At 47.8% G+C, this 16660-nt stretch overlaps 1 protein-coding gene across 1 annotated transcript in view; it reads left to right on the top strand.

Annotated features, from left to right (window-relative positions):
- Positions 1-16660, top strand: part of Col4a1 (collagen type IV alpha 1 chain) — a 119228-nt gene that overhangs the window by 93601 nt on the left and 8967 nt on the right. Inside the window, exons 29-47 of the mRNA XM_028766335.1 lie at positions 166-263; positions 996-1146; positions 1325-1438; positions 2064-2231; positions 2364-2453; positions 4021-4173; positions 4309-4407; positions 4506-4595; positions 5572-5711; positions 6092-6218; positions 6308-6388; positions 6854-6952; positions 9040-9090; positions 10053-10238; positions 11029-11162; positions 13171-13243; positions 13444-13515; positions 14084-14212; positions 15868-15966. Of these exons, the coding sequence (XP_028622168.1) occupies positions 166-263; positions 996-1146; positions 1325-1438; positions 2064-2231; positions 2364-2453; positions 4021-4173; positions 4309-4407; positions 4506-4595; positions 5572-5711; positions 6092-6218; positions 6308-6388; positions 6854-6952; positions 9040-9090; positions 10053-10238; positions 11029-11162; positions 13171-13243; positions 13444-13515; positions 14084-14212; positions 15868-15966 (2154 nt within the window). The remainder of the gene's footprint in view (positions 1-165; positions 264-995; positions 1147-1324; positions 1439-2063; positions 2232-2363; positions 2454-4020; positions 4174-4308; positions 4408-4505; positions 4596-5571; positions 5712-6091; positions 6219-6307; positions 6389-6853; positions 6953-9039; positions 9091-10052; positions 10239-11028; positions 11163-13170; positions 13244-13443; positions 13516-14083; positions 14213-15867; positions 15967-16660) is intronic.

Raw genomic sequence — 16660 nt, 5'->3', positions numbered from 1 at the left:
TCACTCCACTTTACAAACATTCCCAGAAGCCCCTTTACAGACATGGCAAGAACTTTTGTCTCCCAGGTAATTTTAGACTCTGGTAGTTTGACAGTTCCAGACACAAATGAAGAGTGTTGGGTGAGCCCTCACATCTGCAACGGTTTTCTCCACTTTTCCACACAGGTGTTGATGGCTTGCCTGGAGAGATAGGACGACCTGGGAGTCCAGGTCGCCCTGGATTTAATGGCTTACCTGGCAACCCGGGACCACAAGGCCAAAAGGTGGGTACTGACTCTCCCAGGCTGCCTAGTTCTCATTCCTGTGAGTTGAACATATAATCCGTGGGTTATTGATCTCGTGGGATGGTTTCCTTATTTAATGGCGTAGTATACAACTGGCAGGAGGGAAAGGAATTGTCTCAGCTTTGTGAACGTTTCCAGTCTGTGTGCAATGTGTTTCTGACTGTGACAGAGGAGAGCTGTTTGCGAGCCACTGTCAGAAAAGAAATAAGTCAACCAGGAGGGTGATACATAGGATGTCCCAGTCAAGGCTGTTGTGGCTGTGAGGGCGCCACCCTGGTGGCACCTTGGGCTTCTACTCTTGGCACCAACAGAGCTCCCTCCAACTGGAAAAAACTGGAAACACATTCTCTCTTTGCCCAGTGTGTCTTGGGTAGACATGTTGCTGGCCCAATTTTGTGCTATGTGACAAAAAGTTTCCTTGCTCCCGAGTGTTTACCTTCTGCATCTTCCTAGACTGGATGGAAGTTTTGGGGTGACTACTGGTCATGCCTCTCCTGTTCTGGGTAGAAGAGACAGAGGGAAGTGGCTGGCAGCATGACCATAAAGTGGGAGAAGGGGCTCAGGGCTCTCCTTAACCATGGCCCATGATGGAACTAGTCTGGTCCTGTCCTCACTCTCTTGGGAGAGAGCAAGGGTGACAGGTGACACACCTTGGTCATCCAGAGCCAACGCTGATGACTAATTTGCTCCTGGTGTCTTGGGGATTTCCAGGGAGAACCTGGCATTGGGCTACCAGGACTCAAAGGGCAGCCCGGCCTTCCAGGCATTCCTGGTACACCCGGAGAGAAGGGCAGCATCGGGGGACCAGGTGTTCCAGGAGAACAGGGGTTGACTGGCCCCCCTGGACTCCAGGGGATCAGAGGTAAGGCTTCAGACTGCGTCAGGGTGTCTGTTTGCTTTATGTGCCTGGAGCACTGTTTGTGTGTTCAGCCCATGTTGATTAGGTGGGTGGGGAGACTCTGTGAGGGTTTTGTGGCCAAGGTTGTATGACGTATGGGAAGGGATACACTCTAACCTCCAACTTATTCCCATCCTGACAGGTGACCCAGGACCTCCTGGAGTTCAAGGCCCTGCAGGTCCACCAGGGGTTCCAGGAATAGGACCACCCGGAGCTATGGGCCCTCCTGGAGGGCAAGGACCACCAGGGTCATCAGGTGATGTGACCGTCCTTTCCTCAGAGCCTGTGAAGTGTAGGGTGAACAGGGAGGTTGGCACAGTTGCCAAAATAAAGGGAGGGATGGGGGAGCGTATTCTAGTTTGGTTTGGTTGTTTGCTTAATCCAAACATTACAGGCTCCCCTTTTTTCCTCCCTCTGGGGCCGATTAATGTGCCAAAGGAATCTGTTACATACATATTCCGTAGCATTTAAGACTTTATTTAACATAATGTCTTCCTGTTATCTTCCCTAGGAGCCTTGAAGTTGTTGATAACTAAACTAGTTGATTCTTTGTCTAGTCGGCTTTGTCTTTGTACCAATAATCCTAGGATTATTTTAGTACTGGGGGGGGGGGGGAAGGGCAAAATATTCAGTGAAAGCTAGCCTTCACTAGCTGGGGCTAGCCAGTTTACAAAGGTAATGATAATCCATAATCCGCAATGGCTGAAAGAGAAGGATTTCCTCTTACGAGAGGAGTTACCCACTGCATTGATGACTCTGAACACTGGGCACCATTCAAGCCCCCAGTGCTGTCTTGCTCGCATGCTGTCCTCAGAAAGTGCTCTACAATATAATGCCCATTCTAGAACATTCTATAAGTCACTCGCTTTGTCTAATCTCAGGTCCACCTGGAGTTAAAGGAGAGAAGGGTTTCCCTGGATTCCCAGGACTGGATATGCCTGGCCCTAAAGGAGACAAAGGCTCTCAAGGACTTCCTGGTCTCACAGGACAGTCAGGCCTCCCTGGCCTTCCTGGACAGCAGGGGACTCCTGGAGTCCCAGGGCTCCCAGGTAAGTGACACCTGAACTTTGCCTGGATCATGCAAAGGGAAGCATGGCTTACTTCCTTCTTTCCTGACTCCTGGCCATCTACCACTGGAGGTGCATGCAAGGATATGTTCTTAACATTCCTTTTGACCATAGGTTCTAAAGGCGAAATGGGAGTCATGGGAACCCCAGGACAACCAGGCTCACCAGGACCAGCAGGCACCCCAGGGTTACCTGGAGAGAAAGGTAGGAGGGCTGAAGGCTTGCAAACCATGTTGTGTCATATTGTCTTATGTCTTTATTTCTTGAGAATTCTGGAAAGTTCTTGCACTATTACAGATCATATTTAGGTTGTTTTTTTTTAATTGGATATTTTATTTATTTGCATTTCAGATGTTATCCTCTTTCCCCATCTCCCCTCCCTAGAAACCCTCTATCCCATCCTGCCTCCTCCTTTTTGCTTTTGTACCATTTTAATTACATGCAAGTATTAAGGTCAGTTCTAGATTGAGGAACTAGCAATACAATAGATGCAAATAGTCAAGGAACAAGCAAGACAATAAACACAAATAGTCAAAGAACAAGCAAGGCAATAAACAAAATTCTGTGATCACTACCATGGTCACTGTTTCTAAGGGCTTATTAGGATGACCTAAATATCTGAGCCTACTTCTCTGTCCTAGCTCAAAGTCATTTTCATGCCTGAAGCCTACTTCTTTGTTCAAGCCTAAGATTTAGATTCCTGCCTGAAATTACTTCTTTGTTCTAGCCTAATATCAAATTCCTGACTGAAGCCCATTTCCTTGTTCTTGGCCAATGTCAGATTCCTGCCAAGCAGCCCCCAAACCCCTCCACATCCCTCCTTTTTTATTTCATAAACAAGACTAAGCCTAGACTAAGACTAGGTTGTTCTGACAAGAATGCTTTCCTTACCCATTGTGGAATATGCATTATCAAAAGCAATGTACTTCTGTCTTAGGTTGGTAAGGCTCTGTGCAGAATCTTACCTGTCCTTCACTTGCCAGCCTGTTAAATTAATGACTCTGTCTGGGGGTCCATTTTCAGTTTCAAGTCATGTACTTTGGCTGCCAACATGTCAGCCAAAGAACATTTAGTTTTAAGAAGTAGTTGAAAGAAAGGGGCTAGAAGATACCCCTTTCTCAGAGGAATTAACTCCATATATAGATCATGGGCCCACAGTGCTAAATGGCTGCCTAGCTGGTATGGAGAAGATGAGAATGACTTAGTCTCTCTTTGCAAAAAATGTGGGCTCTCCATTTACTTGAGGGCGCAAGTCCTGAGTTGTCAGAGCCATGTTAATAGAACCCACTTCATGGGCAAGCTCAGAGTTTTATTTTTTGTTCTCTGAAATTGATCCAAATTCTTTTCCTTTTTCTTTCTTTTCTTTTCTTATTTTTCTTTCTCTTTCTTTCTTTCTTTTTTTTTAAAGCTGTCTGTAAACATAAGACACAAAAAAGGGAAGTTAATGTTGGGATGCAGAAGTTTTCCAGTCTGTAATTTGTTTATATTTGGGGCATACTTGAGAGTTATGGAGAACAGAGTTTGAGGAAGACATCTGGGAAGAAGGCAAGAGGAGTTCATCTGAGAGCCATGTGTTGCAGTTATTAGCAGATAATGAACTTTAGAAGTAGCTTCACAATGCCTCTCCCCTGTGACTCCGACTCTCGCCACCATGGTCAGCTTTTGATATGTTCTAGTTCCTTCCTAACTTTGCAGGTTCTAGCTGGAAAGAGTTCCCTCCAGATGGGGCTAGGTCTGGATCTCACTGGATACTTGTTTCTTTCTTTTACAGGGGACCATGGCTTTCCAGGCTCCTCAGGACCCAGGGGTGACCCTGGCTTCAAAGGTGACAAAGGTGATGTTGGGCTTCCTGGCATGCCAGGATCCATGGAGCATGTGGACATGGGGAGCATGAAGGGACAGAAAGGAGACCAGGGAGAGAAAGGTGAGTGGAAGAGAGGATGACAGGCGGGCCTCATGGGGGACCTGTTTCTCCATGAATACTGTATCATTCTGCTGTCTACAACAGTTGCTTCCTAATTAGATGTGGGCGCTCACTTTTTTTTTTTGTGGCATACAGGACAAATTGGACCCACTGGTGACAAAGGTTCCCGAGGAGACCCTGGAACACCAGGAGTGCCTGGGAAGGATGGGCAGGCAGGGCATCCTGGACAGCCGGGTAGGTGTGGACAGTATAGCCAGAGTCATCGTCAAGGAACCTGCTTCTTGGTGCTTTCCACAGATGTTGACCTGTGGGATTTTTCTCTGTTATTCTAGGACCTAAAGGTGACCCAGGCCTTACTGGAATACCAGGATCCCCTGGACTCCCTGGACCCAAAGGATCAGTTGGAGGAATGGGCTTGCCAGGTAATCTGACTGTGGACTCGAAGCCTCTGTCACATACACGATGTGCAAACGAGGCTGGTGGGGTGTGTGCAGGGTAGCACTAGGAAGATGCAGGGGCTGGCAGCCATGTCTCCAGTGTACAGTCTCTCATCTAGGATGGATAGCTTTTGGCTGACACTGTAATCTGTGCCAAAAATTGACAGCTCTGGTGCTGCCCGTGGTACCGAGCTCTGGCGTAGGCCTGGGGGATTAAAGAAATACTCAGACTTGGGTCATCCATTATGAGAGAATGCCAATGCCTTTACTGAGCAGGTTCAATATATATACACCAAGCCAGGGAAGGAAAAATACAAACTCAGGAAAAAAACAGGAACTCAACTGGGGGGGCAATAGGATGTCAAGAGTAAATTCCTTTCTTGGGGCACCATGCCTTAGTCAGAATGTTTTGATCCTAGAGGAACCACAGAATGTTACTTAGTAGCCAGCAGCATACGGAAAGGCTCAGTGAGGGCATAGCAGCCCTTCTGGGTCCTACAAAAAATGAATAAGTAATACAAACTGGAAAGTGAAGTATGAGCTACCCATGGACAAGTGGATTAGCTGGGAAGTGATAGTCAAAACTGGAAGCCTGCCTTCCTGTCTTCTCTCGGGTCTTTTGGGGGGCGGGGTGTTCTAATTACTTGCTATGACGTTCTAGGCTGCTGGTTGTATATCTGTGTCTGTGTGTCATAGATCCATATATGGCGTGTGACACTTCACACTGCCTCACAGTCCTCTGAGCTGATGGTATCAGAAAGGTTCTTCGTTGATAGAGCTGAATTCTTCTCTTTAAACAGTGATGGTCTTTCAAAGGCGGGGGGGGGGGGGGTGTCCCGGAGTGGCTCTGAGGCAGCTTGCCTGAAGACCCCTGGCTGTGTTGGTGGCAGACTGATTAGGCAGAGCGATTTTGTGTTCAGGGCCAGCCATTAAGTCCAAGTTCTATTGTCTGTGTCACTAGGTTCGCCTGGAGAAAAAGGTGTGCCCGGCATCCCAGGCTCACAGGGTGTCCCCGGCCTACCTGGAGAGAAGGGAGCCAAAGGAGAGAAAGGGCAGTCAGGTCGGCCTGGCATTGGGATTCCCGGACGGCCTGGTGACAAGGTGATCATCTCCTTCCTCATGGCAATGTCCTGATACACTTACCAACTATCTCAGCACATTCATGAACTGTGATACAACACTCCCTCCGATTAGCTCAGTCAACTCCTACCCACTACTTTTTCTTCCCAGGGGAAACTCTAGAAGCTCTCTAGAGAGGTGAGGGTGGCCAAATATCCCAGGGATGAAGAAGAGGGGTGGGCAGACAGAGAGGAAGCATTGACAACTCTGTTTTCCCAACACAGACTTTATTTCTTTTCCGGAAAGCCTAGCAAATGGGATTTTTCAATGCGACTGATACTCATGGCATCTGTTACTTAGAAACCTGTTACCTAGAAAGTGCTTCAAGGACTGGAGCTGACATGTCTGCTTCTTCCTCACAGGGAGACCAGGGTCTTGCAGGCTTCCCAGGCAGCCCCGGTGAGAAGGGAGAGAAAGGCAGTGCTGGAACCCCAGGGATGCCAGGGTCCCCAGGCCCAAGAGGCTCTCCAGGGAACATCGGCCATCCAGGTAAGGGGGCTGGGCAACCTCTGGCAGTGAGGTACAGATGAGGAAAGCTCAGGTGCACACAACTTCTAAACTTTCATTTTTCTCTTTAGGAAGCCCAGGCCTACCTGGAGAGAAAGGAGACAAAGGCCTTCCAGGACTGGATGGTGTTCCCGGTGTCAAAGGAGAAGCAGGTAGAGATGAACCCTTTGCTGGCACTTGGGTGGGCAGAGGAGGAGCACCCAGGTTTTGTGGGGGTTGGGGAATGTAGCCTCAGCCTCATGGGAAAATCCTTCATGGTGAAGCAGGCCCTGGTATGTTGTTTGGGGTCTAGAACTGGCTGGTTTTATCCCTCCACTTTCAGATCCACAGACAGTCTGTAAGGTGTTTGTGGTCTTTGGGAGGTGAAGCCAGTATCTCCAAATTGTTTTTGTAGTGAGATGGACATTTCAGATGTGTCCTTCCTTTCTCTGTGTTAGCATTGGGTGGAGTTTATGCTGTTCCTAGCAGCAGAGAAGAGTCTATTGGAACGGATCAGAACTGACATCAGGGATACCAGGCTCATGCAGGGAACACTCTTTATGATGTGGGAAAGGGGCCGCTTCTCAGACACCACGGTGCTAAGAGGGTCCACGAGTGATTGTATCTTTCTCTTCAAGGTCTCCCTGGGACTCCTGGCCCCGCAGGCCCAGCTGGCCAGAAGGGAGAACCTGGCAGTGATGGAATCCCGGGGTCAGCAGGAGAGAAGGGTGAACAAGGTGGGTCTTGTTCCTGCTTCCCAGCAGGAGTCATGCTGTCCACTCAGACACTGTGAGCCATGTTGACTGAACAGAAGTCTCTGCTGAGTTCCTTGAAGCTCTGAAAACGTAGATGTGGGCTCGAGGGATAGGATTGGATCCGGTAGGGATGTTCATTTCTTCTTTGAGTGGGAGCCTCCCTGGAGGGTGGCTACAGAGACACAGATGGAGGACTGTCAGGGAGAAATGCCTCGCTTGCTGTTTTTCTCTGCGTTCACTGTGACAAAACCAAACCAAACAGACAGGAGAATTCTTCTGTCCAGCATTTCCTGTAGTTTGGGAAGGAGTTCTAGTCTCTCAGGGTCTGGGGGTCTTGGGGTTACTGTTGCTTCCTATGTCTGCTCCTGTTACGGGTAGAAGAGCTGTCTAGGCAGGACCACCGGATTTTAGCTATAGCAGTGACAGTTTGAAATAGTTGTGTTGGACAGGACTAGAGCATCAGGGACTCCTTGCTGATACTGCTGGCTGCTCTATGGTTCCTTTTCTCATTCTCTACAAAGATAATTTTTAAGAAGCCCTTTTCCACTTCCTCCTCCACCCGAATCTCCCATCTATCCACTGCTTATGGGCAGCTGGGTCTCCTCCCCACTACCCAGCCCTCTGTGCTCCTCCTACTTGACGGGATGAAGAGTCAGTCGGATGGTCATCCGAGAAAAGCCAGACTGCTTGTCTCTGCCGTAGTCATTGCTACCCATAACTGACTGGGGACTTTTACTCTGGCCAAGTAGAACTCGAGAGTAGGAGTCTCCCTGTGCTGCTGTTCCTTCGTAATCCTCGGCTTTATGCAGCAGTGATTGGCAGCAGCCACCAGCGTCGGTTGGTACCTCTGCTCTTGAAGGTGTTTGGGAAGCTCCTCAGAAGCAGGAGGTACAGCTGTCAAGCCTAGAGTATCTGGACCCTGGGCTCTTGAAGCATGGCAGGTCCCTGGAATTCCAGCAACAAGGTTGCCTGCCGCCTCCCCTTTCTCATCTTAAGCCTTTTCCAATGGTTATTTTTCTCTGTGGCGTCTGCTGTCTGTCTTTCTTGCCCTGGCAGTTCTCAGAAGCTCTTCAGCCACTCTGGTCTCTGTTTGCCACAGCTTGTGTTCTCAGCTTGGTCCGCAGCCACTCTCTGGTCTCTGTTGCCACAGTCTCCGCTTGTGTTCTCAGCTTGGTCCGGTCCGTTCTATTGTTGATAAAGACACAAACAAGTGAAAGAAGCTTGGCCTGTCACAGATAAACAAGACTAGGCAAAAATGACCTCTTAAAGAAAGCCTCTTGTTGAACACCAGGGGGCAGCAGACTAGGGAAAGGAGTCAAGCTCCTGCTTATATTATACAGCTAGGGGGTGGGGTGCGGGAGATACGTCATGGCTGTTTGCACCAATCACAGACCTTCCTTTTTGCTGGGCCCGCCAGTGGGAGGTGCTTCTTCTGTGGTGGGGTGAAGATGGTTTCAGGGTCCTTTATAATTCCCTGGGCTTTGACTTACTCTGGTCTGTCTAGAACCACTGGAGGAGTGTCCTTAGATTGTAATGGATCCAGACAGCTAGGCTGCAATGAAGGCAGACCACTGGGTACCAGAAATGGATCTGCTGGGCTGATGGATTCCCTATTTGAGGCTGCCCAGGCCTTATAAGGGTAGGGTCTGCACAATGGCTGCCAGTTTCTATACGGAAAGCATAAAAAATGATGTTTACAATAAAGACACCAGGGGGCACTCGAAATTCTAGCAGCAAAGTTGGTAGCATCTATCAGGGCCTCGATGTGTTTATCGTCTACGCTAGTCCCCGGGGAGAGGTGAGCCCTCTGAGCTGCCTCTATAGGAAATAAGCATCATCAGCACAGATCATTTCTGCCCAGCCCCTTAATGAGCCGAACAGAAAGGTTCTCAAAGAGTATGCATGATAAGCCAGTTGCAGGGATGTAGCTTTGCTCCCAGGTTCCACTGGACTCCTTTCCAGGTACTCTTCAAGGGACACGTGATGTCAGGGCAGATGGGACATGGCCTCCTGCTGTCTCTGCAGTTGAGTAAGAGACGTGCGTGCCATTTTCTGTCTTCATCCCGTAGGTCTGCCAGGAAGAGGCTTCCCAGGCTTCCCAGGCACCAAAGGAGACAAAGGTAACTCTCAACTTCGCAACTTTGTATCTGCTGGTCAGGCTCTTCTAGGGGAACAAGAGCTGCTGTCCACAGGACTCCGCTCGTCCCCCTTAGCAAGGCAGTGGCTGTGTCTAGCGACTGATAGATGTCCTATGATTACATCATCTAATTCACGCTTGACATGATATGTGGTACATGCTGAATACCATATGATGTTATTATTGTGTAAGTTTGGAGTAACATGTAAACATGCGTTCCCATCCCTAGTAATCTCTTTAGTTTCTTTTAATTAATTAATTAATTAAACACATATGCTTGAATGTGTGTATGTATAGGAGGTTGTAAGCTGCCATGGGATACTGGAAACTGAACCCAGGTCCTCTGCAAGAGCAGTAGGTGTTCTCAACTGCTGAGCCAGCTATCCAGCCCTTACTTTATTATTTTTAAAAACTGCTTTATTGGGGTACCATTACCATACGATAGACAACACATGTTTAAAATCTACCATTCTTCAAGTTTTGACTTGTGTATGCATTCATGGAAACAGTGCATTCTGGGTGGTGTCACGGCTGTCACCCAACTGCTACCCTGCTGCTTCTGATCCTCCATCCTGTACTCTGAACCCCCAAGGCCCCTCAGGCAAACACCCATGTTGATTTAGGAGCCACAATGATCTTGTATCTCCTACAAGTTTCATGCAAGCCTGGCTTCTTCCCACAGCATATCTGGTTTGCAGCCTTCCTGTTGCTTGTATTGATAATTCACTTGTGATGTCTAGGTAAGGTTCCATTGCATCTTTGTAACAGTTTGCTTTGTCCATGCCTTGGGATGAGCCAATCCTTGGTTTCAGTTGTGCAGTTGCTCTAAGACTTCAAAACACATATAAGACACACATATAAGATCCCTGGCTGTCAGCACAGCAGCGTAGCATCTCTGTGGACTCCGCTCCTCTGGTCACCATCATCTCTCTCTCTCCCGTTCAGGTTCCAAGGGTGAAGTGGGTTTCCCTGGCCTAGCTGGAAGTCCTGGAATTCCTGGAGCCAAAGGGGAGCAAGGATTCATGGGTCCTCCTGGCCCTCAAGGACAACCGGGCTTACCTGGCACTCCTGGTCACCCTGTGGAGGGGCCCAAAGGAGACCGAGGACCTCAGGGTCAACCTGGTCTGCCAGGTAAGGGCTTTTCAGCATACACACGCTCAAGTTATCAGCTCAGAACTGCGCTTCGGTCTCTGCTGATCTGGTCTCTGTGGTTTCCTTTCTGTTGAGGTATTAGTTAGAGTGTTGCATGAGAGAAGATTACAGAGAAAGGTGCAACAGAGATGCCATTTGGGATTTTGCTTTAATTGGGCTAATGCTCTAAAGCTTGCCACCCTGAGCTTGCCTAATGTGGTAGTGGTGGTGGTGGAGGACCCTGGACACTGTGGCTTTAGTCTTTTGGAAGCCAACACTGTGACATTTACATGAACACCACAATAGTGCTCTATGCTCCCAACCTCATAACCATGCAGCTTTACTATTTACTTATTTTAGTGACACTGGGGATGGAACCTAGGCTTTGTGTATGCTAGGCAAAGACTTTACTACTGAGTTACACACTCAGATGTTTTATTACCATTGTTGTTTTGAGGCAAGGTCTCACTAAGTTGTCTCCTTTGGCCTTGAACTCAGTAACTTTGTAGCCTTATCCACATGAACTTGATCTCCTGATGCTTCAGTCTCTGGTATAGCTGGGATGACAGACCTGGGCCACCAGTACCTGCAGACAGGCCATTTGGGTGCTAGTTGTGTTGTTTATATGAACGTTCTTCCTTGATTTCCTAGAGGCCTGTGTTGCTTTCCAAGACCATGGTGTTATGGTTACAGACAGTAGATAGCAGTATTGACTGTACCATAGCCCAGTGACACTATCCACTCTAAGTACCAACCACCCTAACCCTGTGTCTTTTGTTCTTTGTATTAGGGCATCCGGGACCTATGGGACCACCAGGGTTCCCTGGGCTTGATGGGCCAAAGGGGGACAAGGGAAATCCAGGTTGGCCAGGAGCTCCTGGGGTTCCAGGCCCTAAGGGAGACCCAGGATTCCAAGGCATGCCGGTGAGTGATTGAGTGTAGAATTGGTTTTCAAAAAGAAGCTTTTTGGTCAAAAGTATTATATGTGTGTGTATGTGTCTGTACATGTGTGTGACACTGCCCAGCCCCTAAAGCAGTTCCTTCCTCTGGCACCAGCACAGGAAATAAATATTTCAAAGGAGCCATTAAAAAGGACATGCTATACTGCTGCAGATTATAGTTCAGCCCGGCTTTATAACCCATTTATAAATTCAGTGCAAATATTCAGTGGCTTGGTAAAGAAGAATTCTGCACAGCCTGAGAATTGTCTTCTAGGGTTGGCAGAGGCTCAGGTGTATTCCAGATGATGCCCTGGACCACTCTGCAGGACATGCAGCTCATGAGTCACCAATAGTCAGTGTGTGTCTATGTGTATCTCTCTGTGTGTGTATATGACATATATGTATACATATTTGTGTGTATATCTGTATATGCATGTGTATGTATGTGTGTATGTATCTGTGTCTGTGTGTGTATGCATGTGTGCACGTGTCTGCGTGTCTGTGTGTGTCTGTGTGTGTTAGGGGATGTTTTTTAGCTTTGGTCTCCTGTAGTACCAGTAGAACCCTACTCTTAGATAAAGCAGCTGTTTCCAGTTGCATTCTTGGTTTGCCCACTACCGTAGCTGAGGTTCTGGTTGGATTCTTGGTTCAGCCACCACCATGGTTAGAGTGTAGATCTTATACCTGCTCGTGAAAGTCAAACAGATATTTTAGTATCGATTCATTCTCTGTCCCTGTGTCTGCCTCTGTTTCTCTCTGTCTCTCTCCTCTTCTTTCTCTCTTATGAATTTTGAGAGAGAATGTGAGTTGGGTGTTGGCAGGGTGGTAGGTGACTTTGCTGGGGTGGAGCAGCACTCAGGGTTTTATTTCAAGTCCCATGGTTGTTCCCAAAGCCCCTCAGTAGCAGAGGCACTGGGCAGTGATCCAAAGGCAGACACAGAATACATGAGTTTGCTGGATAGGCAGAACAATTCTTCAGAGATTCTTCTAAGTCTTGTTTTTGGGCAGCTCCGGGGACTGAGCCTATGGCCTGAGGGGAATAGTCCATTGCTGCTTTTACTTCTGAATCTTCAAATTGTGAATGCTAGGAATATTTATGTGAACTGGTTCCACAGAGTTCACAGTAATCATTCTTACCCCCTCCCTGTCTTCCATGCCACAGGTATATTCCCACAGGACATGGGGACTACTCATGAGTTCATTCTCATTTTATTATATACTACAATTTCCCAGTGATACAAGTACAGGCAATGTTTTAGTTTTCTATGCAGTCCTGATCTCATTCATCAGCTACACTCCCTATTCCTGGTGCCAGCCACTGTCTGCCTTTCTGTATACATGTTATATAAATAAATGTGTGTATTGCCACACATATGATGATACATGTTGAATATGGTACTTGTCAAGTCAGGATAAGCAGGTCTATATGAGAAATAAAACATTTAGCATATGGCTATCCACGTTTAGGGAGAGGAACAATTACACTGAATAGTAAAAAGATACATTATACATTGATAAAAGATAAAGTATACATTGTTATATTGCAAAGAAAACTTGTCCTTCTTTAGTGTTTTAAACTATTTTTTCCATGATTAAAATAATAATTCAGATGGGACATGAAGCCGATTTTAAGGAACAGTTACTCTTTGATGATTAGGAGACCAGAAGGGTGGTATGGTCCTGATAGAACTGGGTGTGTTTCCATGGAAACTGTCCATGGCATTCTGGCTGTGTCATGGCATCATGCTCGTGGGGGGAGACAGTGGCAAAAAGCTCGAAAGAACTGCTGTGTATATGGACCAGTAAAGGGAGACCAGGGGACCGATGTTGGCAATATCTTCTCGTGTTACATCATTTAAAGAATTGCATGACCCGTGAGCTCACAAACTCCTGTGCAGAACACAGAAGTGCTTTTTGCCTGACAGGGTACTCAGGGTATTAACTGTGGGTTTCCATAGCCATATCCAGCTCACACTTCCTTTGGTATCTAGGGTATTGGCGGCTCTCCAGGGATCACGGGTTCAAAGGGAGATATGGGACTGCCCGGAGTTCCAGGATTCCAAGGTAAATGGGAGTGTGTTCATTGCATGTGTATGCACACATGGTATATGTATGCATATGTGCCTGTCTGCATTTGGGGATGCAGTTTGCATATATTGGTACCTGGATACATATACTTTTGTACATGTGTGTGACTATGCACCCCTATATTCTTGCATATGGTTGAAATCTCTATGCAAAGACAATGTCCCTTTTCTCCTCAGGTCAGAAAGGTCTTCCAGGCCTGCAGGGAGTGAAGGGAGATCAGGGAGATCAAGGTCTACCCGGCCCTAAAGGTAGGTGAATTGTTACTGCACCAGGCTTTATCGATAATCTGGGCAGATGCAGAAGCTACCAAACGCATGGGATTTGAGGGATGTCAAATGAGTGAAAAAAAATCAGTTTTAAAAAAAATGGTGATTAGTAACTCTTGTTGGAGTTTTTGGCATCAGCCTGTCTTGAGAGTGGAATAGTTCAGTGTGTGACTCGGCAAGTCCAGGGGAGAGGAGAGGGGACCAGCGGAACTACCTTGCACTGGGGCTCTAGCATGTTGCACAGGGTTTGACATCAGACCAATGCCAGCCACTTAAAGTCAGGACAGAACAAAATCTACCTTCCACTGCTCACACTGACTTTTGGATGGCTTTTGGTGTGCCCATGGGCAGCTTCAAGTGAGGGCAGGGTGGCAGCTGTTGGTTTCCAAAATGGAGTTGGGGGGTCAGGATTTTCGGCTTAGTTAAACAAGAAGGATGTGTCGCACACGTCGAGTGGGGGTGTGTTTAATGATGATACAGTGGCTGCAGAAGCTGCTATTGATCACATTGCTGACAGTGAAGCTGATTCTCTGCCTGTCATCCCCCACAGGTCTCCAAGGTCCCCCTGGGCCCCCAGGTCCCTACGATGTCATCAAAGGAGAACCAGGGCTCCCTGGTCCTGAGGGTCCCCCTGGTCTAAAAGGACTCCAGGGACCACCAGGTCCAAAAGGACAGCAAGGTAAGGCCTTGTGTTGTGTAGGTGCCTGTGTGTGCATGTGTGTGTGTGTGTAGTTTCCTATTCCCTATGTGTCTAAGCCCAGAGTCTGAACAGTACACATTCATATTTGAATGTGGACTTTTTAAAAACTATACCAGACATAATAAAGTTTTTGAAAGACTCCCCACTCCAAAATGGCAAACAAAATACAGGAACACCAGAGGCTTAAACTCAACACAGTTAGAAACATCTAGAACCTGTCCTGTCCAGCAGGGCATTAAACAGGGGTCCGGGGAGGTCACCTGAAAGAGAAGATGGGGGAAAACAGGTGAATGCAAAAAATGGCCGTCTGTCTATAGCCTGATCAAATTGCAATTTTTACTTTTTCACACAGGGGTTATATACACAAAAAAGGCAGGACGTAGGGAAGGGGGTGACACAGGAGTGTAGGTGTTCAAGGGGAGTACAGATATTTTTCAGAACAGAGTATTAGCTGGATGAAGGTTCAGGGGACATGTCACTATGATTCTGATTATGATTCACTTGTCCTTATCTAAGTTGGTACTATCCACCAAGGTTACCTATCTACAAGGTCTATAACTATTCAGCCTGGCAATTTTCCACCAAAGCTGCTTGTTTATAATAGCTTCTAGTTATCTGTTTCAGTGTTTTTCCACAGAGACCCAAGACTTTGTGTTAACAAGCATGTATGTCAGGCCTATTGCTGATTTTAGGCCTATGGCTGATTTTAGGCCTTCAGTGTATAAGCAGGGCTGCCCCTGACAGAACCTTGCTTGGCAGGGCAGCTGGCAGGGTGGAGCAGCAGGCTCCCATGGGCTACTGGGATTGCCACTCATAGACAAGGCTCCCGAGTTGCTCTGTCTATGAGCAAAGGCCCTGTGGTTCCTTCCCTGTGTTTCCAGTATACCCTCCTCTAGGCCCTTGCTGCTCTTGGCCGTTCTTCTCTCAGGAGCTGGTGGGAAAGGGGCTGACAGAAGTCTAAGGGGTTAGAAGCAGCATCCAGGAAATGTTACCCCCCAAGATGCTTATGAGATAGCTGTGCATGTGAAAACCATCACACCAGCCTATCCGTGGCTTGAACACTGAGGCTCTAGAGCAATGATTCTCAACCTCCCTAATGCTGTGACCCTTTAATTCAGTTCCTCATGTTGTGGTGACCTCCGACTGTAAAATGATTTCATTGCTAATTTTGCTGCTGTTATGAATCATAATGCAAATATCTGACATGCAGGATCTCTGATATATAACCCCTGTGGGGGTTGTGACCCACAGGTTGAGAACCACTGCTCAAGAGCACGGAGTGGGAGGCTAGAGAGGCCTCTCTTCCTGTCTCCCTTTCTTGGCCCTTTCTAGGTCTGGCTGTCACATAACACCTGCAGGAAGCTTGAGAGAGCTCAGGGGGACAGTCTGAGGGACAGGGTTGGGGCAATACCCATTATATACAGTGTGGCAGCTGAGGCTCCAACAGGGGAGACTTGTGCTCTGCAAGAAGAAGCTGGGCCCACCCAGGCCTTGATGGACTGTCGGGATCATTAGACCTCTCAGACACACCAGCAGTCTAGGCCCTGTGCTTGCCTCCTGGACATGAGAAATAACTTCTCAGCCAGCTTGCTATCTACCAGACCAGATAACACACTTTTCTCCCTTTCCTGCAGGTGTGACAGGCTCAGTGGGCTTGCCTGGACCTCCAGGTGTCCCTGGGTTCGATGGTGCCCCTGGCCAGAAAGGAGAGACTGGACCCTTTGGACCACCTGGTAGGTCTTTACAGCAGAAACAATAGACCTAGGCCTGAGAAACCTCAAAAGGAAGTTAAAAATAGTACTGGCAGGGTACCAAGGTAGCCCATGTCTTAGAAGAGAGAGGCTCCCAAGGGAGCTAAGGGTTGCTATTGTTGATCAATTACGGTGTATCCTTTTCACAGTAGCCAAGAGGGTGGGCCCCTGTGTGTCCCACAGCTATGAAAATTCTGTTTTAGCCACAGCTAGTGGAAAATAAAAATGTCAGTGTTTGTCCCGAGGCCACTGGTATGGGATTAGCTTCATGGGCCTTCATGGGAAGCGGGAACTAGATGACTATCCCACTGTTGTGTCCCTGTGCAAAGAGCACAGCTCTGCAGACCTGGGGCAGCATGGGCTTCAGCCATCTGAGGGAATGCAGGACCCAGCACCTGAGGACTTCCTCGAGGCCCTGTTTCGTACCCAGGATGAGAGTAAAGCTGTCATACTGACTCTGTAATGCCCTCGCCTCTGAGAAGCCCAGGATTCCTTATGAATGGAACAGTGGGGTTGCAGCATAGGCCGCTGTATTTACTCACAGAAGAGGTTGTCTCTTGCTGCACTCTGTCCTCATAGAGCCATGCCTAGGGGCATGTGGAGGCCTGTGATGACTTAATTTTGTCTTTTCCTTAACATTAGTCCCATGTAGTGAAAGGTCAGACACTTGTGCTAC

The sequence above is a fragment of the Grammomys surdaster genome, unplaced genomic scaffold (assembly GCF_004785775.1).
Source record: "Grammomys surdaster isolate TR1022 unplaced genomic scaffold, NIH_TR_1.0 167, whole genome shotgun sequence".
Lineage (NCBI taxonomy): Eukaryota > Metazoa > Chordata > Mammalia > Rodentia > Muridae > Grammomys > Grammomys surdaster.
This window is presented reverse-complemented; position numbering and strand designations above follow the sequence as displayed.